Raw genomic sequence first — 26,709 nt, 5'->3', positions numbered from 1 at the left:
ATAAAAGTCTGCTTACAGCGGAGCTACACTACTCCCTCCACCCTTAAATCATAATCCAATAAAAAAACACTCAAAAAGCGCCAACTGCATTTACATTTTGTGATTTGAATATTGACAAAGTATTGGTGATGTGAGCACAAACAAAGACAAACTATTTCTCGCGGCGCTGTGATCACTTCTGTTTGTCCCTATATTTACATTGAGTGATCTGCTGCTTCTTCGCTCCCTGAAAGTTTGTTGTAGATCATAAATCATGACTCACGCCTGGACAGAAGACGTATGAGTATGTATTTCAATAAGTTGGGACACTTTGACAGCCATTTAGGACCCGAGAACCCGAAACTGGCGATGACAACACGAAAAGACACTTGGTCCCCCCGCCCCATTTCTTTCCAAGGATTATGAGACGTTCATTTAAATGACAAAATATAAACATCATTGCAGTCAGCATCCTAATGACAGCGGAACTTGTACAGTAAGTGATGTATTAACTTTGTTGGCTCTTAAGAGGCTGCAGTGAGTAATCAGTGATGAACAAAAGAACCTAACGTGATGCGTTTCTGAAATTAATGCTTCCATCCATTTTTACCGCTTATTCACTTTTGGGGTTGCGGGGGGCACTGGCGCCTATCTCAGCTACAATCGGGCGGAAGGCGGGGTACACCCTGGATAAGTCGCCACCTCATCGCAGGGCCAACACAGATAGACAACATTCACACACTAGGGCCAATTTAGTGTTGCCAATCAACCTATCCCCAGGTGCATGTTTTTGGAAGTGGGAGGAATTTCAATGTTATTATAAATGTGCCCGTTACATTCCTTATATACTAAACTCATTTTCATACCACTTCTATCGAGCTTTATAGGCTCCATTGTAAGCAAACTTTTGATCGCATTTAGAATGCATAAAAAAATATCCATTGTCATGATAGGCAAAATTCCCAAAAAAGTACAATTCCCCTTTTTAGTTCTTTGTGTTCTTTCCTGATTTCATGTGTTTTAACTATTTATGTGGACATTCCGTAGGATGAATAGTTTATCCTATCCTACAAAGCCACCTTTGAAAGGATGAACATTTTTTTTCAAATATTTTATTGTCATAGTTGTTTGCTTAATATCTTGTAGACAAGCTCAAGCAGACAGCCAGAACGCCACAAAAAAAAAAACTGGGTAAAAGTGAGACATGGACACCAATGATAGACATTTTGGTTTCAATTGGTGAAATGCTTTCAAACTTTTTGCAGCGTATTTATGATATGTCATAATCCAAGCAAAAATGGTGGCCCACATCTGTTCACAGATAACATCTGTCATTTGTTGAGGTCATTAATACAGCAACAACATAAAAAGGAAGAAAAAAAACAAAATACCGCTCTGAATAGACTAGATTCGGGAGGCGGGGAAAGGTGGAGGGCTGGCTTACCCAGAAATGGCATAGCTGAGCTCTCAATATGAGAAAGCTGACTTGTGTGGACTTCTTGGATTTCTTCTTTTTAAAAACGAACTTCTCTGTATCGTAAAAGTTTGTTTTTTCTGAAGCTGGTCTTCAACAGACGGTGAGTGTCAGAGGGAGGTGCCTTTGCCACAGACCACCCCTTCCTCCTTCTGACCTCTTGTGCAACTGCGTCTTCAGTCCCGTTCAGCAACCAGCTTCAGAACCTTACCAATGGCGATGGTCTTACCTGTGAAGCACACAAACCTTATGACATTTGGGTTGATGACTGACATTAAAATCATTGACTCAGCTTTAGAATATCTATGCAATGTCTCAAGTACTTCAAGACGTGTGTAGCATTCATTGGCAGTAAAAACATGTTTGCATGACATTTGTGTGAATTTGTTTAAAAACCAAGACATTTATTATCGTGTGTTAATACTTCCAACATTACAAATATTCTAGCTGGGTCCCTAGGGTTGATCAATGTTAGATTCTGCTTTACAATAATGGATGTCCCAAGAGAAAAGATCAGCTCAGTGAACATCATAAGACCACACTTATTCCAAATGAAAAAAACGATTAAACAGATCATCAAAATCATGGAAGGGTAGTATTGATTGTTTGCGATAGATCAATCGCTATATTTAACCTTACAATGCTATAATAGATTTGCTCTCACCACAGAACTTTTTTTATAATCTATTGTCATGTTTATTAGTGAGTCCAGTGTTAACATGTCATCTACTAAAGTATTTCTTAACCATTGTTGGGGCGCAAGCTCCCCCGAAAAATATTTGTTTCTCAGCTGTGGTCCGTACGGTACTCAGTTGTAATAGACTTTTACACCACTTGTGGTAGTAATGATAATATCAAACAAACAGAAGCAGTCTGGATGTAAAGTTTTAGAGAAGTTTCCTCAGCGCAAAAATATGACTTAAGTGGTGAAGCTGTATTTTCATTTGCCCTTAAATTTTATTGACAGTTTAGGTAAGAAGCATTTATTGCTCATTTAGTTTATGAATGATTCATCTAATTTGTCAAATGAGATTAATCATTTGACAAGGTTGTAAACTGCGAGCAGGTGAGATATATACTAAATGCAACTAAAATCAAGAGGAAGACTATTAATTCAGTGTTAATATTTGAGTGGGTCCTGGGACTCTCTAGTAGAAATGTTGACCCAGAAGTCAAAAAGGTTAAGAATCCCTGATCCAGAAGGCACTTCCTGCATGAACGGCTGAAACTTAGCTTGAAGCCACACAGAACAAACAAAATACAGAACATCGGGTACTCGAGAGATGACGTTAACCTGAAAAGTAAAGTATCTCAAAACTTTGACTTTTCGAGTGTGGATAGTATTCAGCTGGATAAGAACTTTGAAAAAAGGCCAATGAAAACCCGATGAATGAGCAACAGGACAATTGTGTACAACCACGATCGTTGTGACACTGAGCTGAGTAAGACAAATGTAGATTTTTGAATGCAAATTAGTCAATCAATCAATCAATGTTTACTTATATAGCCCTAAATCACTAGTGTCTCAAAGGGCTGCACAAACCACTACGACATCCTCGGTAGGCCCACATAAGGGCAAGGAAAACTCACACCCAGTGGGACGTCGGTGACAATGATGACTATGAGAACCTTGGAGAGGATTACCAACAAATTAGTGATTGGCGATATGGGCTAAAACCTATATTGTGATATATTGTCCTTCTCAGCCTCCTGCGATAACGATATACTGCATACCACAATATATTTTTAGGCATATAAATGATAATACAAACATTTCACAATGGTTTACAAAGGCTCCTAATTCAACTGTTGGCGTTTGCGGTACAATATTGCGTAATTTTGGGTTGTATGATTTTAGTCAAAACTAAGTTACGGGTACTGTTAACAGCTGGTTACTTTCTGTGTAACATGGTCCCATCTACATTTCTGTTAAATGTAATTGACACTTATCCTTCTGTTGTTTGGATACTTCACATTAGTACAACAAATTTGGATACCAAACTTGATTCATTATCAAGTAAGTTACAGGGTTACATCAATGCTGATGTTGACTCTTGTATTTTTTAAGATTATTGGATGGTAAACCTTTTGATCACAATTACGATCAGACAAAAACACAGGACGGCGGTGTAACAATATCAATTCCATTTTGAAATGATTTCGTCATATTAGCGCTGAGTTAAATCCTTTGGCGTTTGTTTGCCCTTTGAGCCCTCCTTTGTCCACATTCTTTGATAGTAAAAATATTGATCTAATCACTGTGAAATTGAGTATCTGGTCAATACCACAGTGGCATCTGTACTAAGTAGTACAAAAATACTACTGAGTATCGTTACTGTCGATAATTGTATTTCCTATAATTAGCTCTAAATTAAATCCTTTGTTGTTTTGCCCCTAAAGCCCTCCTTTGTCCAGGAACTTATCGCTTGTCCCTCTTGCCACTCAATCATGTCAACATAGGCACACACGCTAGTGATAAAGGCATTGCTATAAATAGTGCGTCTGCGTTAACGCTTATAATTTTAATATCACTAATATTTGGTTAATATTCAAGTCACGAAATGTAAATGAGTATTGTTGCCGCTTTTTGGATGTTTTTTTTTTAAATTGGGTTTTATGGGAAAAAGAGAGGCTCTTCCATTGGCTCCGCGGACTGCAAGCGGACTTTTATTTAGACGTAATGGAGTAAAAAAAATACCTTCGTCATCGTCGTTCATAATGATTGTGAACGGTAGGCAAAATTCCCCCCAAAAAGTGCAGTTCCCCTTTAACATTTTCCCCTGCAATGTTGTTGCAAGGGGCCGCGGTGTCCGGAAAAACATGAGTGATGTCACCGATGATCGTTTTTTTCCACCCTAGCTTGCCAATATGAAAATATCATTACTGTACATATTAAGCAGTACCCTGAAATTCCCATCTTTATTTTCAACTTGTGTTTACTGAGGCTGTAGTTTAAAGCTTTGACATGAAAACAGTAGCAAGAGTTAAAAGCAGGGATTTTTCTTTATTGGCACTTTTATGGCCATTAGGAAGCTAAAATGTTTCCAATGGCACCCCCTGTAAAATAATGATGTTATGATCCCGACAGCTTGGCCATTCAACTTATGATTTGTACTTCTTTAGGGAAATTGATTTAGAAAGGCAAACCGAAGAGGACTCGTGTTGGGGAGACATTTTGTTCAACCCCAAGAGGTCCCACTGTAAGAAGATTCAGTACTTTTTACTAGAGTGCAATGTGGAGTTACCTTCATCTCGTAAGGTAAACCGTCCCATCTGAGGAAAGTCTTTAAAGGTCTCGAGGCAAATGGTTCCAGCTGTGCGCAGGCGTGCGATGCAGACCTGATCTTGTTTAACAAACCGCGGCCGCGTCGGGCTCTTCTCTCCTGTCTTTTTGTCCACCAGACAAATTAAGGCCTGCAGAGGTGAACAGAATCACAAAACATTGGAATCTATCAACTGCATTAATAGACTGCCACTCTCCCACTGCGTGGCGCAGTGGGAGAGTGGCCGTGCGCAACACGAGGGACGCCGGTTCAATCCCCACCTAGCACCAACCTCGTCACGTCCGTTGTGTCCTGAGCAAGACACTTCACCCTTGCTCCTGATGGGTGCTGGTTAGCGCCTTGCATGGCAGCTCCCTCCATCAGTGTGTGAATGTGTGTGTGAATGGGTAAATGTGGAAGTAGTGTCAAAGCGCTTTGAGTACCTTGAAGGTAGAAAAGTGCTATACAAGTACAACCCATTTATCATTTATCATTTATTAAAAATTAGTACATGATCACCTCCTTCCTTAACAATTAGTTGATATTGTCTAACATTTTATTTCATTCAGAAAACGCACAAGAATTTGATTAATTCACAAATTCAACCTTTATTTAATCAGATGAGAACCCATTGAGATCAAGATCTTTGTTAGGTGACCTGGCCAGAAAGTCAACAGAACATGTCACAAGGCAGTTACAAAGTTAATAAGTTAAGACATACATTTTAAGATGCATATTTAGATTTACACCTTTTAAAAACATAGGCACTATATAAACGTCCCACATTGTCTATCCCTTGGGATAGAATGGAAAGTGTATCCATCCGAGTGTGCTCAATGAAGACATATACTGTTGACAGTTGTTGAGACGAGAGCCAGTAACAAATCTTAGTGCTGAATGAAAAAACGTGTCCAACGACTGGCGGCATTTAAGTAAATAAAGCACGTTTTAATAATCAATTATTGGCAAGTCATTGTTTGCCATTTCTTTCTGACCTTAGGAGTAGATGGTGTATGCCTTTCTAGACCATGTACAACCAACTGAATTTACAACAGATGGACTCCAATTAAGCTGTAAGAACATTTCAATGATGATCAGTTAAAACAGGATGCACCTGATCTTACTTTTGAGCTTCAGTGAAAAGGCTGTGAATTCTTGTGTAAATGTGATTTCTTAGTTTATTTTTTAATACATATTCAAAAATGTATTAAAAAAAACCCAAACCAAACTTTTTCACACTGCCATCATGGGGTGTTGTATGAAGAATTTTGAGGACAAAAAATTAATGTTTTCCATTTTGGACAGATTCCCAGACCAGGATGCACCTGATCTTACTTTTGAGCTTCAGTGAAAAGGCTGTGAATTCTTGTGTAAATGTGATTTCTTAGTTTATTTTTTAATACATATTCAAAAATGTATTAAAAAAACCCCAAACCAAACCTTTTCACACTGCCATCATGGGGTGTTGTATGAAGAATTTTGAGGACAAAAAACTAATGTATTCCATTTGGACAGATTCCCAGACCCGAACTGTGGATCTCTGCAGTTCATCCAGAGCCACAATGGGCCTCTGGGCTGCATCTCTGATCAGTGCTCTCCTTTTTCAGACAATAAGTTTAGGTGGACGGCCTTGTCTTGGGAGGTTTAAGGTTGTGTCATATTCTTTCCATTTCCAGATGATAAATTCAACAATGCTCTGTGAGATGTTCAAAGCTTGGGAAATATTTTGATAGCCTAAGCCTTTTTCCCTGGCCCGTCTGGTGTGTTCCTTGGACTTCACAATGCCCTTTGCTCACTAGTATTTACTTAGCCCAGCTTTAAAGCTGTCACAGAGCATCTCTATTTGTGCTGAGATTAGATTACACACATAAGGACAGTATTTAGTCCATCCATCCATTTTGTACTGCTTATTCCCTTTTGGGGTCACAGGGGGCGCTGGGGCCTATCTCAGCTACACCCTGGACAAGTTGCCAGCTCATCGCAGGGCCAACACAGATAGACAGACAACATTCACACTCACATTCACACACTAGGGCCAATTTTAGTGTTGCCAATCAACCTATCCCCAGGTGCATGTCTTTGGAGGTGGGAGGAAGCCGGAGTACCCGGAGGGAACCCACGCATTCACGGGGAGGACATGCAAACACCACACAGAAAGATCCCGAGCCCGGGATTGAACCCTGACTACTCAGGACCTTCGTATTGTGAGGCAGACGCACTAACCCCTCTGCCACCGTGAAGCCCCCAATATTTAGTCATTAACGATAATCAGGCTAATTCTGAAAGAAAATGGTTGTGCTAAGATAAAAGGGAGCTGAACACTTTTGCATGCCGCACTTTTAAGTTTTTTTATTTGTAAAAATTTTTTTTTGAATCATTTAGAATTTTCTTTCAACTTCACAATTGTTAACCACTTTGTTTTCGTCTTTCACATAAAATTTCAATAAATTATATATTATGTGGTATGAATACGTTTGCAGGCCGCTGTACGCACGCAATCGCCCACCCGCCCGCGGGAGGTGGGGCAATTTAAAAAAAAATGTTGGCATCAAAAAGGGATATTTTTGGGGTGGGTGCACTAATTGTGAGCATATCTTCACTAATTGTAAATGTATCTTGTGTTTTTTATGTTGATTTAATTTAAAATAAAATAAAATAAAATAAAAGTTAATAAAAACTGATTCTGCGGCCCGGTGGTTGGGGACCACTGCTCTAAGGGAAGTATCAGTATTTCTAACCTAGAAAAAGCTGAGCCAGTCAACCTCGGTCTTTGTTTTTCAAGCCCTGGCCCAAGCATTGCCTTTAAGTATTATTGTAGCAAAATTTTTTGCAAACGTGTATCTCAAACTGTGCGCGTGTAATCCAATTTGCGTGCATGTGTACTAATTTGTGTGTCTCTATACCAATCTAAGTGTGTGTATTCAGATCCGCGTACGTATGTTTTAGATCGGCGTACGTATGTTTTAAGTTGTTGGTCTGTCCCTAATCAGACTACTTACACGTGAATTTTGCGACACTTCTGTCGTGTATGATTTGAGCGTGCGAATCCAGATTTGTGAGCGTGTAATACAACTTGTGCACGCGCATTAAGAAGCGCTTGCGTGTAATACAATCTTTGCGTGTGTATCTATGATCTGCGAGGAGCAGGAACCCTCTATTGGCTTTCTTTTTTTACACGTGACTTTTAAAACCCTTCTGCTGTGTGTGATTTGAGCGCGCACGTTCAGAAGTGTGTGTGTGTAACACAATCTGCATGTGCCTATCTTTAACCAACCACGGAGGACACCACGCAATTTAAACCATTTAGAAACAACGTAGGACAGGTCTTGGCGTCTCTCTTTCACACACCTCAGCTGTACGTCGTTTCTGATTGCTTTGAATTGCGTGATGTTTTCCGTGGTTAGTTAAATATAGACACACCTCACATACGCACACGCAGATTGTATTACACGCATTTAACGCACAAGTTGTATTACATCCTCACGAATCTGGATGCACTTGCTCAAACCTTACATGGCAGAAGTGTCGCAGAAGTCACATGTAAGTAGACAGCCTATCAAGGGGCCGACAAATGGCTTAAAACACACTTGATATACAGAAACACAAATTAGTACACAAGCACACACACTGGATTACACACACACACACAGATTGAGATACATGTTTGCAAATTATTTTGCTATAATAATACTTCCATGTCTCTTTGAAAAGGTTTCAAATTTCAGAGGAAAACCAGGAATTATTTTGGCTTCTTAATCTAAATTTTTCAAAAGAACTATGTTTATTGACTATGTGTTGAAATTCATTATTAAAGTATTCTAACGCCATCTCTACATTATTAATTGAAGCAACTACGTTCCACTGAAACGCAGCTCAGTCGTTAATAAAAGCTGTGAGACAACAGTTTTTAATATCACTTTTGTGTTAATATTGGCGTTTGATTTTGGAAGCTTACAGTTTTCTTATAGTACAATAATCACTCAGGTCATTGACAAACACCCCAGTATAAGAGTACTGGGGTGTTTGCGTTGGTTAACATTGGGATAATTTAGATGGGTTTTTAGTATTGGGTCAAGTTGAGGAAGTGGTTAATTGAGTTAAATACAGGAATAACAAAAATACTTCGGTTTTTATAAAAGTGGCGGCCAATCAATTGTTCTTACCGTAATCTGCACTTCTTCGATGCAGGTGTGAATGTGAAGGACAGCATTATAACCCGGACAGATGATAGATTTATGTTCGATGATGACAATCTGGAAGGTGAAGTAGGTATGATGTCACAAATCCACCCTTTTGTATAACTGAATCTGGTTTTGCAGGTCCACACGACGTGTTCACTGACCTGGGCGTCAAAAGTGCGTCCAGAGTGGCAGAGGTTCTCCGCATTACACAGAATGAACCCAGGAAGGATCTCCTCCTCCTCAATACCCTTCAGCCTCAATTTGAGATTTTCTCCTGGTCCAGCATCATCCGTCTCCACGTCATCTGACAAGAGGCTCAACACCTCCACATTGTGCTGGGGGGAATCATGACGATCATGTTTAGAAAAGAAGGATAACTTGGAATACAAAAAAGGGGCACTTCTCTATTAGTTAAAATACAAATAAAGAAGTTTGTGAATTTCAAAAATAAATCAATTTCATAACGAGGGCTAAATCATTTAGAATGAATAAATAGGAGCAATATTTGGGCCAGTCCTTTACTGCCCTCTAAAGGTTTTTAGATTTTACGGCACTCACAATTAAATTCCTGGGGCATAGCAAAAATTGTCACACTGGGGAAAGGAATGCTTTTTAGTAATAGGCATATAAGTCGGTCTCTGTTTGAGAATCATAATTAAATTGAGGACCATTTCACATCACTACAGACAAAAAAGTACAAATACTGTCTGTGCACGAGGGCAAAATCAGAGGCCCAGAAATAATTTGAAGTATATTAATTCATCCACAGCTCTTTCACATTGGGAAACAAAATGCTTAAAATAAACAGAAATTCTAAAAGCCGCTCTATTAAAGCAAATATTTGTTAGGCAAAAAAATATTGGCAAATATCACAACGGCCACTTTTTTCTGATTTGCTATTGAATTCTAATTAATGCATTAATGCCCAATGTTCTAAAAAAGATTTTTTGTAGAAGGTGCTTTATATCAAGTGTTTTCATGTGAACACAACAATATATCATCTGCGAAAGGGACAGTTACCACCTCTGCTAAAGTTATTTTTTTTTTAGCTGTCCGAATAAAGTAAACATAAAAAAACATCTACAGGAACTACTACCGTTTTCCCAAAGTTGTGACAGACTTTTTCTGCGAAATAAAAAATCAGCACTCATGATATGCAAACAGTTATTGGTACTATTGGGTAAAATAACTTAATCTTACCCTGTTTGGCATCATAATCAGCTGCTGTGCTTTACTGATGGAGCCTGACTCAAGTTTGCCTAGAATCACAGTGCCCATGTCCTGTAAGAGACAACTTTATGAGTAACATCAAATTCTATAAAAAAACATACAATTTTTGAGAAAATGAAAGGATTTTAAGTGCGCCCTAAAGTCCGAAAAATATGACAATGTTACGTACGGATTTGAGTTAAGACATCACACTATATACCAGAAGAACACAATTTACAAAATTACAGGGGAAAATTTACTAGGTTGTCCTTCTTGTTATTCACTTGTCACTTTTTGTGGGAGTAATTTAGTTTTTACTTACCGTATTATTCGGACCCTAGGGCGCAGATTACCTTCCATGGGTATATCAATATGTTCCTCGTGTTAATGAAAGCAAACTTTTCATTTGGCAACCCCCTTTTGCATCCAATAAATACATGCTTTCAGGATTTTAAATGCTATTCATATCTAATAAAACTTCATCAGCTTACTCTCCAGTATACCATAACACATTTTAACAATAATGCTCAGAGCAAAATTTATTCAACCAGCCATATACATAAAACAGTCCTGCATGCACTCAGTGTGTAAAAAGTCAACATCCGACAGTTTGATGTGTGTGCTTCCATCTGAGGCGTGTTTTGGCACATTTAGGTATTTTAAATAGGTGTAACTCAAATCAATCTTACCTTGTATTTGTCGACAATTGGCAATCTGATAGGGCCATCGCTCGATCTGTTATAACTTGGCAAACTGTCCAAGTGTGGAATGAATGGAAGACCTCTGTTAAAAAAAGTATTGAGTGAGAAAAAAGGAAGTGTTAAAGTTAATATAAACTGTTGCCTGTTTATTTTCCACATATTAAGGAACTTACGTGTACCAGGAGCACATGTTAGTGGGTTCCTTCAGGTTGGCCCCCGTCAACCCAGAACATGGCATGAAATGAATGTCTTTCTTTGGGTTGAAGCCCACCTTTTTCAAAAATGGCACCAATTTCTCCTTACACTCTTCGTACCTAAACATTTAGATGAAAAAGTAATTCAATTGAAATTCAAAAGTACTAAATACCTCATATTGATATTTTATTGCGTTAAAAAAAAGCCTTTGACTTTTATTTTGTTGTGTCAATTAATCGTTTGAGCGTAATACCTGTGTAAGATGTTATTATTCTTTAATTAATAATAGTTGGGGACAAGCAGTTGAAAACAGATGGATGGGATGATCCAATTCCAAACGCATTTTCATATGGACAGTTTTGGTAATGTCCCTTCTGCAGAGTATACATAATAAACGGTAGGAACTGAGTGATTCTGTGCTGTCAATTGTATTAATATTTTAATTGGATTAATAATAATTAATGAATTTGTGTTAATGTTTTAATTATGACAGGCCTAAAAATAGTCAACACATTGCTAAGGTATTACTGTTAAAAGGGTTGTTTGCAACTTGCCCACAGTTACATTTTTTTAAACAATAAAAATACAACCTCAACAAATATTACAATAAAACACCCAATATAAACTTTACTGTGCTTCAATGCAAGAGAAACACAAAATATTAGACCTGTAATTTATTGATCCTTCCACCTACCTCTCCAGGCTCCAGTTGACTGTAGGGTCATCCATTTTATTCACCAGAACAATCAGATGTTTGACTCCCGCTGTTTTGGCCAACATAGCATGCTCCCGCGTCTGTCCACCCTTTTCAAAGCCGGTTTCAAACTCTCCTTTCCTGGCAGAGATCACCTAGAGAATGTTGTATTTTTTTGAGTGACAAAACTAAATAATGTATGATTGCACTCAAAATGTTTTTAATCCTCATTGAAGGCTACATTTATTTTTATATGAACACATTTTCAAGCAGTGAATGAATATACATATAAATTTGCCATTTCTAATTAGAAGTACGGCGCAATTTGAATAATTTTTTGATTTATTATAAACGTGGTAAATAAAAACTATTTACAGTAAGAGTTGCATAACTTTTGGTCTAACTGTATGTTGCAAAAGAGGGAAGATAAGACGTGGGTTTTTAGAAAGTACAGTGAGTGGTACCTCAATCGTACGAGCAATTTAAGATACGAGGTGTCTTTTGGCTTTTTGTTTTAAGTTATCAGCAAAATTTCAGTTATGAGACTGTTTTTGCCCCCACCATGAGTAAGAAGAAAAAGAACAATGACGATCCTCCCCACCGCGAGCTGGCAATCCAAATGCCAGAATGAACTCCACAAAATCTGCTCCAAAACATTCGGTCTTAAAAGCGGAAGACACTCGACTAACACTAGGTGTGGCGAAAGTATTCTTTGTATTTGACCCATCACCCTGGATCACCCCAAGCTCAGTGCCAAGCATGGAGGTACTGGGTCCCATTTTTATAGTCTTTGGTGCGACTCGGCCGGGGTTTGAACTCACAACCTACCGATCTCAGGGCGGACACTATAACCACTAGGCCACTGAGTAGGTGACTTAATCGACCATGCAACCAAGCCTATGCGGCAGCCATCCAACAAAAATCTTCTGAAGCAGCAGCCACCCCTCGTGCCATTTTTTTGCGAAAAGGTGTTTTTTTTTTGTTTTTTTTTTTTTTAAAGGCAGGTTACATGAAGGGCTGCACAAATAAACAATTGTATATTGTAAACTGATTAATTATGACAATGTTATTTTCTATAATGTCTAGCATCTTCCAGCTAGGCTCCTCTTTTCTGAGAATATTTTCCACTGGAGTCTGCAAAGACACTCCATTCCCACAAATAAACTCCCAAATGCAGATTTAATGCTTTTGGGTTCGCTCTTGTTCATTAACAAATTATAATGGAAATGTGGTGGATTCATATTAAATCCTCTTCACAACACATCTCATATAAACCTGCTTTGCCAGAGAATAAGACGCAGCAGAAGAGTTCTGTGGGGTCATCAATTTTGCAACTTTGAAGTTATGAAGTGAAGGATTACAAGTCAAAAAGAGGAGTGTCTATGTGCTGTTCATTTTGAGTGGAGATCCGCCTCCGCAGCGAGCATACAACCATGTGAAGGTTATGTTTATTGCTTATTTCAATAATACAGGAACAACAGCTCTCAGTAACACAGAAACCGTTTTACAACTCCTGCAGAGTACTCTCTTCTATCTCCACACTTTTGTCTATATTTCAGTCTCCGCTCTACCTCTAAGGCTTCTGAGTAATGTATTACAAGTACCAACAATAACAAATAAACCATATTAATATTCAAATGATAACAACACACAGCTAGAGACACTAATTTTTTTGCACTCCTGGTGAAATAAGTAAACCTGTGGTATAAGTCTGGGAGACATTTTTTGGAACAGCCTTTTTTGGACCTATACAACGCATGTAGAAATAAAAAATACATAAAAATTAAAATGAATTAGAAAAAGGGCACAATGTCATGAAAAAAGATTAAATGTTAAGAACATAATGAATCAATGTTTTAAAATATGTGTTTAGAACATTTATTTTGCCTTTTTATTATCCAATTTCATGTCGTCAGCAACTCCCACCCCTCCGTTGTCTTTGAATTTTTACCAAGAATTCAAAATCATAATCAGAAAAAAAAGTTTTCCGAGCTTCAAAGAATCTGAGTTTTATTTTTTATGCCAAAATGGCGCAGCTCTCGTTACATGTTAAAATTGTATTTTTGGGGGGAAAATGTAATATATTTATTTCAGTTCATTTCAATGGGCAGAGCTGATTTGAGATACGAGTGTTTTGAGGTTTCTCTGTCGAGGAATGAATCGAGGTACAACTGTAACTAATGACAACGTAGCAAAAAAAAAAAACAAATTAATTAATATATTAAACAGAAAAAAGTCGCTGTGCTTCCTTCACTCGACAGTAGGGGTGTAACAGTATGTCATAATCATGGTTTGGAACATACCGCTGTATTAAGGTTGCAGCAATTGTTGCTGTGTGACAGTAGGGAATAAGAAGATTGCCAACACCCTAAAATGTTATAAGTTTGTGATTTAAACACTGACCTTAAACCCAAAGTATAACATACGATTGTGATATACTGTTACACCCAAGCATTTGAGCACCCTTTGAGTCTGGTTCCGGAACCAACAGTGTTCAGAATGTAATCATCCAAACATGATTAGCAGCATAGTAGACAGCCGTCAATGTTGTGGCTCAAAGTAAGCTAGTGAGTTGATGCTAACGAACGAGCTTGTTTTGGCGCCTCTGATTGTCTCCCTTTCCTGCATTTCAGTGAGGCGTTTTAAGCAAGAGGAACAACGAATACCTGCGGCTAAGGCGAGCGTTCAACAAATTTTGGCCCCATTTACACTGCACACCAATTTAAACACTCCAAAGTGCTAAAATCTGATATTTTTGCATAAGATTCAGGCAACATCAAGAGACAGTACTAAATCCGATTGGAATCTGATCTTGTCAAATGTGATTTCAGTCTTAATGCAATGCGACCTGAATGTGACTTTTTCGTCAGCTTTGGGCGAGCTACGACATTGGTGTGCACCGGTAAAGGCGCAGTCGCCAGTGGAAGTGGATATTTTATCACAACATCCGGTTTCAGTGAATCTGGTTTTGCAGGTCCACACGAATGGCCCGCGAATGAGATAAATAATATTATTTGATATTTTACGGTAATGTGTTAATAATTTCACACATAAGTCGCTCCGGAGTATATGTCACACCCCCGGCCAAACTATGAAAAAAAACTGCGACTTATAGTCCGAAAAATACGGTAATAGGCTATATGTAATATATGAGTATATATTTGGATTCGGAAGAAATAGCAATTGTTTAAAGACCGGAATTGACGCTATGCAACATTAGCTTTTATGCGAGTTAAAAAATAAAGCTCTTGTAGATCCACACTGATGTCCGTGTTTTTCCTCTACTTAATAGCCATTAAAAGATTACAACCCTCCCAAATGTGATACACTATCTACATCCCCTCATACATCATATTACTTTAATTTATTTTCATGTAAAAAAATACCTTTTTAAGGTGTGGCCAATATTATTTTATAGTAGTAGCAACTTCCTCTTGTTCAACATCCTTTATTATCCCTTTTTTGCACTGCGCCTGCAAGTGTTGCCGAGGCCACATGCGTGTTTACACTAGAGTCTGATAAAAATCACATTTTACTTTCAGTGTTAAATAGTCGGCTGGAAAAAATTTTACTTTAGAAAATGTGATTTGGCCCACTTTGGCCTGCTGTGTAAATGTAGTCCAGGTTTGGATCACATTTTCGCAGACATTTTATATGCCTGTACACCTTAGTGAGTTATGGTATATACAGTAGTTAGTCTTCAAAAGAAGATGATTGTGCACAACACAGCAATGTGTTGCTCATATCAATAAGAAATTCCAATCTGCTTTTTTAACAAAATTCATTGGCCACAAATTCAAATGTCAGTTTAAGAGTTTGAGAACTTTTGCACTTGGAATTGCGCTGAAAGGGCATTTGTTGGAGAAAATTACAAACTCACCAGCACAGCCAGGTCAGCTTGTGATGCACCCCCAATCATGTTGGGCACAAAACTCTTGTGGCCGGGTGCGTCTAAGATGGTAAAGTGCTTTTTGTCTGTTTCAAAGTATGCTCGGCCCACTTCCACCGTCTTGCCTTTGTCCCTCTCCTCTTGATTGGTGTCCAAGGCCCAAGACAGGTACCTGAAGACAGGTGAGCAGCATGTTATGATCCCTCTTATATATTCAATTATAATAAGAAATACTCATAACATTACCAGACATTCCGCCCAATACATTAAATAAATTCAAGTCTGTTAAGCATCCTTCCATGTTGTAGTTTGAAATCAAACATATGCACTTACCAGGTTTCTCTATTCTTCTCCTTTGCTTCTCGCTCATACTTCTCTAAGGTTCTCTTATCCACCATGCCCGTAAGATACCTAAAAGGTAACAGTAAACAATATAGATTGAGTTGTGATGTATTTTTTATTTGATATAATACAGTCAAGCAGAAAAAGCACCTTGGTACTTACATGATTTGTCCACCAATGGTAGACTTTCCAGCATCTAAAAGGAGGGACAATGGCATACATTTAGACACATACATTTCTAATGTTAATGAGCAGCTAGCAATGCAGAAAACATCTTTATTACTTTTGTCATAATCCATTCACACATTTTCTGTATCGCTTAACTTTATTTGGGCCACGGGTGACCTGGAGCCTATCCCAGCTGACTTTGGGAACCAGGCAAGGGACACCCAGATACAGCCAGTCAATCACAGGACATACAATACAAACAACTATTCACCCTAGGGCTAAGTGATTACCCGCGACCCCAAAAGGGAATAAGCGGTAGAAAATGGATGGATGGATCATATAATTTGAGTCTAATCCCGGTGATCAGCTTTTAGCATATTTTCTCGATCAAACATGGCGACAATGTCTGTTAAAATTTACTGCAGTAGTAGACAATAGGAAAGCAACAACGGTTGGTATAATCCTGCACGGAACACTCCATTGTAATATAACATTTGTTTATGTTATATTACAGTGAGACCATTCTACAGCCATACAATTTAAAACAATTCAGTATTGAAGTGTACTGACCTACATGCCCGATGAACACGACATTGATGTGCTCCTTCTTAGGTGCGTCTGGCTGTGTAGGTGGACCCTTGGGAACAGGCGTTTCCTCTTCCTCCTCCATCATCTCTGACCCCGACTCCTCAGCTGTTGTAACCCCTTCTGGACCGTGGTCGCCACTGCACCCACCTCCTGGCTCATCCTCGTTAGGTTCAGCTTCTTTCTGGTCCCATGGTTCCTCTGAGGTCATTTCTGCGTCGCCATTCTCCATCGGAGCTGCAAAGATAAATGTTTGAGATAGTTTCATCACTAAATATACAGTTTACAATAGTCGCTTGCATGTATTTAAATAGAGCCACATACAAATTATAGAATATTTTTTTTAAAAGATGTTCGCTGATATCTACATTGAAAAATATATTCACCTTAAACGTGAACTCTATTTTATATCTCTACCACATAAACAAGTTAAAAAAACATGATGTTCACAAACGAGTCAATTTTTTTGAAACAGCTCTTTTAAGGGATTAATGACAACCAAATCTTCGACTTTATTTGAAATTGCCGAGTTTTCAAATATTTTCCACAAAAATTGCGATGAGATGCTTTTTTGTGTATTTGGAAGTTGATAACGCTAATAAATTCATGTAATTTTTGCTCTGTGCAATAAAATTAATTGTATAGTATTGCAGTACTAGTGAATATATATTTTTTTACTAAACCTCCTGTGAAAAATACCAGTACTTTTTTTTATAAAAATGTCCCATGGTGACATAGCCGGTAAAATATATCGAGGCACATAACAAGCAAAAACAGCGTGGGGACAGAAGGGGAAAAATGGACATATTTTTGCTCAAAAAAAAAAACAAAACAAAAAAACGATAAAGGTGAAACTATAAGTCTCTAATCTTTGCCTCAATGCCAACAAACTATGGTTCATTCATACACGTATGATACCTGCAGGACGAAGAATAGCTAAACATGCTTCACTACATACCATAGGTGGACACAATAGCTAACCGCTAACAGCAAGCTAACACTCCTGAATGTAAACAAATGGGTGGATCTTTACAAACATTGACTGTAACAATACCAAGAACAATAGGCGTATATAGTCAATACTACAATGATTACATCAAAATTAAGATTACATCAATATTTTTGATTATCACGAAAATGTTGTCATTTTTGGTATAATTTATAAACTCAGGAAATAGATCCCTTGACACAAGAGGACTTTAAAAGTGTGACCAATGTAACTTGGTATTGGATTGATACCGAAATTTGTAGTATCAACCCAAAACTTACATAGAGTATCCAAAAAACAGAAGAATAAGTACTTATTACATTTTAACATAGGAGTTACAACAAAGCAACCAGATATTAACAGTAAATGAACAAGTGGATTAATCAGGGGACCACAGATGAAAACTAGCCTTCCGGCCAATTCTGACTTTTTTAACCATGTGTCGTCATGTGTTTTATGAAATTTCATTGTCCCTTTTGAAATAAACTAATCTTAATAATCCATCCATTTTCTACTGCCTTTCCCTCAAAATTTGGACAAAACAATAGAATTGCAAATGACAATATGCTACAGCATAATTCAGCAGCCAATTGTGTAATATGTTTGCTTACTTACTACTAAAAGAGAAGATGTCTAGTATATTAACTAGAGGTGGGGAAAATAATCAATTTTAGATGCATCACAATTCGGACAAGGACGATCATAGAATCGATTAGTAAATGTCAATAATCGATTTATTTATTGTAAATAAAGTAATGACGACAGCGAGCCACCTTTCGAGAGATCCAACCAGCTCCTTTATTATCGAGCACTTATGTTCTAGTTTTGCACACATTTTCATAATTTAACCATTTCTTATTCCAAATTAGTTTTTTTTTTAAAGCTGCAAGCGATAAACACTTATTTATTGATACGAAAAGAACTGCATCAATATAGATAAATTAAAGATGTATCAATTATTGATTTTTAATTGAATCATAGCTCAAAAGATTTCCACCTCTAATGTTCACTATGTTATTTGATTTTGATAAAAAACATGAGTAATAATTTATCATAAGATTTTCTGTTAAAATAATGCCAATAATGACAATTGTGTCCCCTTTAATTTGATACTGGCACTGACACCAAAATATTGTTATCAGGACAAAACTACCTTGTAATTGCAATAGGGAAATTTGTTAAATACTGAATCATGAACAAAAGAGACAGAGAAAAAAACACTTGTACAGTTAAAAATACTTAATGGATCATATTTTATGTTTGTGTTAAATACGAGACTAAACAACGCAAATACTTTCAAGGGACAGTACGTTGAAAATGAAACTTTCTTTAACAGCTATACACTGACTCATCTAAAGCTTCATCTAAAGTATTCTGCCTTGAAAATATGTACTGTAATAATATGTACTGAGGAAGTGTACTCACTTGTTTTAAGTTAAGGTTAAAGTACCAATGATTGTCACACGCACACTAGGTGTGGTGAAATTTGTCTTCTGCATTTGACCCATCCCCTTGTTCAACCCCTGGGAGGGGAGGGGAGTAGTGAGCAGCAGTGGGAATCATTTTTGTGATTCAACCTTCAATTCCAACCCTTGATGCTGAGTGACCGGCAGGGAGGTAATGGGTCCCATTTTTACAGTCTTCGATATGACTCGGCCGGGGCTCGAAATCACAACCTACCGATCTCAGGTCAGACACTCTAACCCCAGGGCCACCGAGCAGATATGGAGACGTATTTGCACATATGCCTGATAAGGTCATTTTGATATATTCTTTATTCATAAATGTCTCATAAGCTTTTTTATCTACGTCGCTTAGCCCAACAGTTAATTAGAGCGTGTTCTATCTGCTGCCATTTTCTTAACACATGTGACAAACTAACACAAATGTGTGCGGTTTTAAAAACACCTTCAAAGATTTCCTGACTATCTGATCGGTCGTCTACAAGTTGCGGACATTGTCCGTGTACGTTTTGTGATTAAAAAGTGCTTGTTGATCATAAACAGTTTGCCTGGGTCCCGGTGGGTCTGATCTAATTAATCTGTAAGTCTATTTTGAAGTTTTGTATTTTCTGTGTTTTTTTTAATTCATTTTGATTTCTATTTATTGTTTTAATTGGTTTTACCCTTTAAAATAGTTTTTAATCATTTTTATATTGGTTTTATTTTGTTATTCAGTCATTGGTGGAGTTAAGGATAATATTGGAATATTGTTTTTAATATTGTTGTGCAGCACTTTGGAAACATTTATGTTGTTTAAATGTGCTGTACAAATAAAGTGGATTGAAGTTTGATCTGAGATACTAGATAGTGTGACAGAAAGTCACTTGTTTGAGTTTTGCAGTTCAACTTCTTGTTAGATAACAGCAAGTGCTACAAAAAGTAGTTCACATAGGTCAAATTGAGAGGAGGCATCCTTGTAAAACTCTAATTGCTGAATTTCCCCCAGGGATCAATAAAGTACTTTCTATTCTATTCTAATTCTATGACTTAGAGAAATTAACTTGACATCTGGCGGTCATTATGGTTACCTAAGTCCAGTGTACATACCACAAGGACAGTCAGTGTTGCTGCTCGAATGTTTGCAAAACACACGCACACAACCAAACACCATGGTTACGACATTGAAGCCATACATACCAGTGTTTTCCGCCACTTCCATGTTGGTTATTTTTTCAGCAGCAACTGAAAAACAACATGCTTTATTATTATTATTGCTGTGTCTCAACTTCAGTAATACGACTTAAAATGCAAATTTCCCCTCAATAAATAGATAGATAGTACTTTATTGATTCCTTCAGGAGAGTTCCCTCAGGAAAATTAAGGTCTGGGTCAGTAGTGTCAATATGAAATAGGGGAGTAAATAGGGCTGGGTGATATATCGATGTACACGATATATCGCGGGTTTGTCTCTGTGCGATATAGAAAATGACTATATTGTGCTATTCGAGTATAAGTTCTCAGGCAGTAGCTTTAAGCTGCGGGCATTACACTACAGGCTCTCCTTGCTCTTTCCTGTCTCATTCTCACAGACAGAAAGCGCACCTTCTTACATACGTCACATACTGTCACGTTAGGGTTGGGCGATATTGCCTTTTTTTCTTTACGCGATATTTTTATGCCATATCGCGATATGTGATATATTTCTCGGTATTTTGCCTTAGCCTTGAATGAACACTGGATACATATAATCACAGCAGTATGGTGATTCAGTGTGTCTATATTAAAATAAGCGGTAGAAAATGGATGGATGGATGGATATATTAAAACAATCTTGTTCATACTGCACTAATATATGCTACTTTTAAACTTCCATGCAGAGAAGGAAATTACAACTAAGTCAATTTACCAAAACTGTATTTATTAAAGTTTTTAGCAGGTGACTTTTCAAATGATGCTACATATTAGCAGTAGTGGTACTTTTGGTAGCAACGCTTGTGCCCCACACATGACAACTTAAAGTTGTCTATTCGACATATTCCCACTTGCAGCCGAATCACCGCCAGACGATGACCCCATGCTGTTTTTCTTGGGAATTAATTCTTCCTTCATTTGTTAGGAGATTCGCACCTTCTTTCTCTCGCAACAACAAGCTAGCATCACAGCTAACGTTAACCACACCGCTACCTCTATGCTGGGCGAGGGCGTATACGTATGTGACGTATGACGACACAGTATCTGATGTATGTAAGAATGTGCGCCTGCTTGTCTGTGAGGAGTAGACACAGGAAAGAGCGAGGAGAGCCTGTAGTGTAATGCCCGCAGCTAAAAACAACTGCGTGAGAACGTCTACTCGAATATTATGATATAATCATTTTCTATATCGCACAGAGACAAACCAGCGATATATTGCGTATATCGCCCAGCCCTATGTCACGTCATACATCATACATGTATACGCCCTCGCGGAGCAGAGAGGTAGCAGCGTGGGTAACGTTAGCTGTGATGCTAGCAGAGGCGTGCGAGTGGTAATACGAGAGAAAGAAGGTGCAAATGAAGGAAGAATTAATTCCCAAGACAAACAGCAAGGAGTCCATCGTCTGGCGGTGGTTTGTCTTCAAGTATGAATATGTTGAACAGAATTAATTCCCAAGACAAACAGCAAGGAGTCCATCGTCTGGCGGTGGTTTGTCTTCAAGTAGGAATATGTCGAACAGACAACCGTAATTTGTCAAGTGTGGTGCTGAAGCGTTGCAAGTAGCATCACTGCTAATATGTAGCATCATTTGAAAAGTCACCTGCTAGAGAACGAGGAGTATTTGAAACTTCGCATGTCAACATCTCCATTCGGTGCCCCACACTCACACCATCAAAATGCCGGGGCAAATATTTCCAGATAAACACCGTATGAAACATAGTCAACAACAGAATTTAAAAACGTCCATAGTAACCTACCATATAGCGAATGAGTAATACTATTTGATTTCCTACTGTGCAGCTCATTTTTATTTGACACTTAAAATGTCTCTGACAATCTTTCACTTTCTGTTTTGGAAATTACATGAATGTTTGTGCCACTGCGTAATAACTGTTTAATAAATACAGTTTTGGTCAATTGACTTAGTTGTGATTTCCTTCTCTGCATGAAAGTTTAAAATGAGCATATATTAATGCAGTATGAAAAAGAAGGTTTTAATGTAGACACAGAATCATCATACTGCTGTGATTATATTTATCAAGTGTTCATTCAAGGCTAAGGCAAAATATCGAGATATATATCGTGTATCGCGATATAGCCTAAAAATGTCGAGATGTGAAAAAAAAGACCATAAATAAAATATTTGTTTATGCAATTTGCTTTCCTTTACGACAACATAACGCTGAGATGTGACGGCTTAAGTGTGATTAGCGCATTTTTGTGTTGTCATCTTCACAGAGGCCTGAAGCGATGATTCATATTATAACAGTGGTTCTTAACCTGGGTTCGATCGAACCCTAGGGGTTCAGTGAGATGGCCTAAAGGGGTTTGGCGGAGGTCAAAACACCCCCGACTCATCGTGTAAATACAAACTTCTCCCTCTCGGCATATTACGGATAAGGCAACAGCTGACTGATTTGCAGGTGTGTAATTTGTTGGGAGTTCATGCACTGTGTTGGTTCATGCACGGTTCATTTTGTGCACCAATAAAAAACAAATGGTAACACTTTAGACTTTAGAATGGGGAACATATTGGTTATTAACATGCAAATTAGTAACATATTGGCTCTTAACTAGTCATTAAGTACTTATTAATGCCTTATTTGGCATGGCCTTATTATAACCCTAACCCCAACCAAATAACTCTAAATTAAGTCTGTATTACTTAGAATATGTTACCCTGGTGTCCAAATAACTCTAAATTAAGTCTTTGTTACTTAGAATATGTTCCCCATACTAAAGTGTTATAAACATATAACTTTGTCTTGAATTAGAAAAAAAAAACATTTTATTTTTCACGAAAGAAGGGTTAGGTGAATGCGCATATGAAACTAGTGGGGTTCGGTACCTCCAACAAGGTTAAGAACCACTGTATTCTAACCCAGTGGTTCTCAAAAGGAGGTACGCGTACGGGGTACTTGAAGGTATGCCAAGGGGTACGTGAGATTTTTTTTTTTAAATATTCTAAAAATAGCAATATATTGAATAATACTTCAACAAAATATGAACGTAAGTTCATAAACTGAAAAGAAATGCAACAATACAACATTCAGTGCTGACAGCTAGATTTTTTTGTGGACATGTTCCATTAATGTTGATGTTAAAGATTTCTTTTTTTGTGTGAAGAAATGTATAGAATTAAGCTCATGAATCCAGATGGATCTCTATTACAATCCCCAAAGAGGGCACTTTAAGTTGATGATTACTTCTGTGTGTAGAAATTTGTATTTATAATTGAATCACTTGTTTATTTAAACAAGTTTTTAGTATTTTTTATATCTTTTTTTCAAATAGTTCATGAAATAAAACTACAGATGAGCAATATTTTGCACTGTTATACAATTTAAGAAATTAGAAAATAATGACAGTCTTTTACTTATTTTACTTCTTTATCTCTTTTTTTCAACCAAAAATGTTTTGCTCTGATTATGGGGTACTTGAATTAAATAAAAATGTTCACAGGGGGTACATAACTGAAAAAAGGTTGAAAACCACTGTTCTAACTATTAGGTCCACTCTGGCAATGCGTCGCAACATCCACGTCACACTAGTGTATAAACCAAGGTTCACACGTAATAGAGACCAATAATGTTAAGTTTGCAAAACCTTAGTTGATAAACTATTATTTCACTTTTTCTATCACCCTTGTTTATTTTGGAAGTGCTGTGCACCGTTATGCAGAATAACGGATTTTGCAGTCCCCCGGTGTAACGGGGCGGTGCTATAGAGGGGAAACCACACCAGCTAACACAAGGGCTACTTAGCATTCGCAGCTAACATGCTAATGCCGGCTCCACGAGACAAATAACACTTCTCTGTTAAAATGACAAGAGCCCACAAAAAATGAACAAAAAAGGCGTTAACAGGAAACCTGATTTGTCTTTTTTATAATAATAACAAGCACTACACCATTAAATACAAGTTACCGGAGTTAGCCGGCACGAGCGCGTGTTAGCATGGCGGCTAGCATGCTAGCTTCCGCCCGGACTGCCCATAGGAAAGTGTTAGCATCGCTGCTAACTAAGCTAACCGCAACGTGACAGCCAGGCTTACCCGCCGAGTCGACGTTCCCCGCGGGGGCTTTCACGACAAACGTCGGGACGAATTCGGCGGCGTTCACATTGGGCACAAAGGGCTTGGCGTTCACGTTAAACGTTTTGAAGGCGGATTCAAGCTGTCCGTCGATTGTGGCCTCCACGTCGTCCTCTTGTTCCCAAGAATCAGGGGCAGTGTCTCTCTGCTCCATCGTGGCTTTTTTTTTTTTTTGAGGTGGTTCACTCCAGTGAGGTTTGAGCGACGCTCTTGTTGGTGCCACGGGAGTGTACACCCCAAAACCCGGTGTCCAAGTCACACCTTTGAATGATAAGAAGCGTCCCAACTAAGGAAGGAATGTTTTTCTCGCTCCGGCCCGGGTAGCGGCCGGTTTCTACCAATGGAGAAGCCAAAAGAGGCTCTTCGACTCAGCACTCCAAGAGACAGCCTGCTGGAGCTCATGCGTCCCCTCCACCGGAAGTGCTGCCCGCAAAGACAACTGGGATATGAAGTCTGTACATTCAGATAACGTGTAGCATTGAGCAGCTCATGAAAAGACCAGAACTACATTTCCCATGTACTAATGATTTCCCACTCGGAATAATTTGGGTCTGTCCTTTAAAGGCCTACTGAAATGAGATTTTCTTATTTAAACGGGGATAGCAGGTCCATTCTATGTGTCATACTTGATCATTTTGCGATATTGCCATATTTTTGATGAAAGGATTTTGTAGAGAACAACCACAATAAAATTCGCAACTTTTGGTGCTAACAGAAAAGCCCTGCCTCTACCGGAAGTCGCAGACGATGACGTCACATGTTAATGGCCCCTCACATCTTCACATTGTTTTTAATGGGAGCTGTCACGTCAAATTTCTTCCCCCCATTTACTTCCGGGGTCATGATTAATACGGACGTTTTGTTAACGCTATATTATAAAAATATAACGCTATATTATAAAAATACAGACGTTTTGTTAAAGCTATATTATAAAAAATAAAAAAACAATTTAAAAAACAATTTACAAACACAAGCTATGGGATGACGTAAGAGTAAACGTGAGTAAACGTGACCCTGGAAGTAAATGCGTCATCCCATAGCTTGTGTTTGTAAATAGTTTTTTTACATTTTATTTTTTATAATATAGCGTTAACAAAACGTCAGTATTTTTATAATATAGAGTTATAATTTTATAATATAGCGTTAACAAAATCTCTGTATTAATCATGACCTCGGAAGTAAATGGGGGGGAAGGTTTTTGTAGGGGGGAAGAAATTTGGCGTGACAGAGCCTCCAACAAAAAGAGGTATTCGGACCGAGAAAACGACAATTTCCCCATTAATTTGAGCGAGGATGAAAGATTCATGTTTGAGGATATTGATAGCGACGGACTAGAAAAAAAGGAAAGAAAAACAAACAAGTTAAAAAAACGCGATTGCATTGGGAAGGATTCAGATGTTTTTAGACACATTTATTAGGATAATTCTGGAAAATCCCTTATCTTTCTATTGTGTTGCTAGTGGTTTAGTGAGTTTAATAGTACCTGATAGTCGGAGGTGTGTATCCACAGGTGTGTTGACGCGCAGTGTCTCAGGGAAGTCGACGGCAGCTTTATGGGCGGCACGAGCTCAGCTGATCTCCAGTAAGAAGCGACTTTTTCCATAATTTTCTCACCGAAACCTGCTGGTTGATATTCGGTTGGGATCCATGTTCGCTGTGATCCATAGTAAAGTTTCGCTTCCGTGAAATTTAAACAAGGATTCACCATGTGTTTGTGTGGCTAAAGCCTAAAGCTTCCCAACTCCATCTTTCTACTTTGACTTCTCCAATATTAATTGAACAAATTGCAAAGGATTCAGCAACACAGATCTCCAAAATACTGTGTAATAATGACGTTAAAGCAGACGACTTTTAGCTGTGTGTGTGCGCAGCGCTCATATTTCCTAACAGCCTGTGACGTCACGCGTACACGTCATCATTACGCGATGTTTTCAAGAAAAAACTCCCGGGAAATTTAAAATTGCAATTTAGTAAACTAAAAAAGGCCGTATTGGCATGTGTTGCAATGTTAATATTTCATCATTGATATATAAACTATCAGACTGCGTGGTGGGTAGTAGTGGGTTTCAGTAGGCCTTTAAGGCCTACTGAAATTAGATTTTCTTATTTAAACGGGGATAGCAGGTCCATTCTATGTGTCATACTTGATCATTGAGCGATACTGCCATATTTTTGCTGAAAGGATTTAGTAGAGAATATCGACGATAAAGTTCGCAACTTTTGGTCGCTAATAAAAAAGCCTTGCCTGTACAGGAAGTAGCAGACGATGTGCGCGTGACGTCACCGGTTGTAGAGCTCCTCACATCCTCACA

The 26,709-nt window shown here is 38.1% G+C and overlaps 1 protein-coding gene across 3 annotated transcripts; it reads right to left on the bottom strand.

Moving 5' to 3' along the window:
* Positions 1-1,224: 1,224 nt before the first annotated feature.
* Positions 1,225-24,834, bottom strand: gspt1l (G1 to S phase transition 1, like). 3 transcript variants are annotated; one of them, XM_061884083.1, is made up of 14 exons: positions 24,359-24,834; positions 20,308-20,352; positions 16,666-16,917; positions 16,090-16,123; positions 15,919-15,996; positions 15,577-15,757; positions 11,697-11,851; positions 10,981-11,121; positions 10,796-10,889; positions 10,098-10,178; positions 9,059-9,232; positions 8,880-8,969; positions 4,699-4,867; positions 1,225-1,682 (listed from the first exon to the last, which is right to left on the bottom strand). In XM_061884083.1, the coding sequence occupies exons 1-14, from the start codon at positions 24,549-24,551 to the stop codon at positions 1,630-1,632; spliced, it is 1,740 nt and encodes a 579-aa protein (XP_061740067.1). In that variant the 5' UTR covers positions 24,552-24,834; the 3' UTR covers positions 1,225-1,629. The 3 variants fall into 3 exon arrangements, with proteins under 3 accessions (XP_061740067.1, XP_061740068.1, XP_061740069.1); XM_061884084.1 differs by lacking the exon at positions 20,308-20,352; XM_061884085.1 differs by lacking the exons at positions 20,308-20,352; positions 24,359-24,834 and having other exon boundaries at positions 16,666-16,948.
* Between the last annotated feature and the right edge of the window lie 1,875 nt (positions 24,835-26,709).

Source organism: Nerophis ophidion, linkage group LG23 (assembly GCF_033978795.1).
Source record: "Nerophis ophidion isolate RoL-2023_Sa linkage group LG23, RoL_Noph_v1.0, whole genome shotgun sequence".
Taxonomy (NCBI): Eukaryota; Metazoa; Chordata; class Actinopteri; order Syngnathiformes; family Syngnathidae; genus Nerophis; species Nerophis ophidion.
This window is presented reverse-complemented; position numbering and strand designations above follow the sequence as displayed.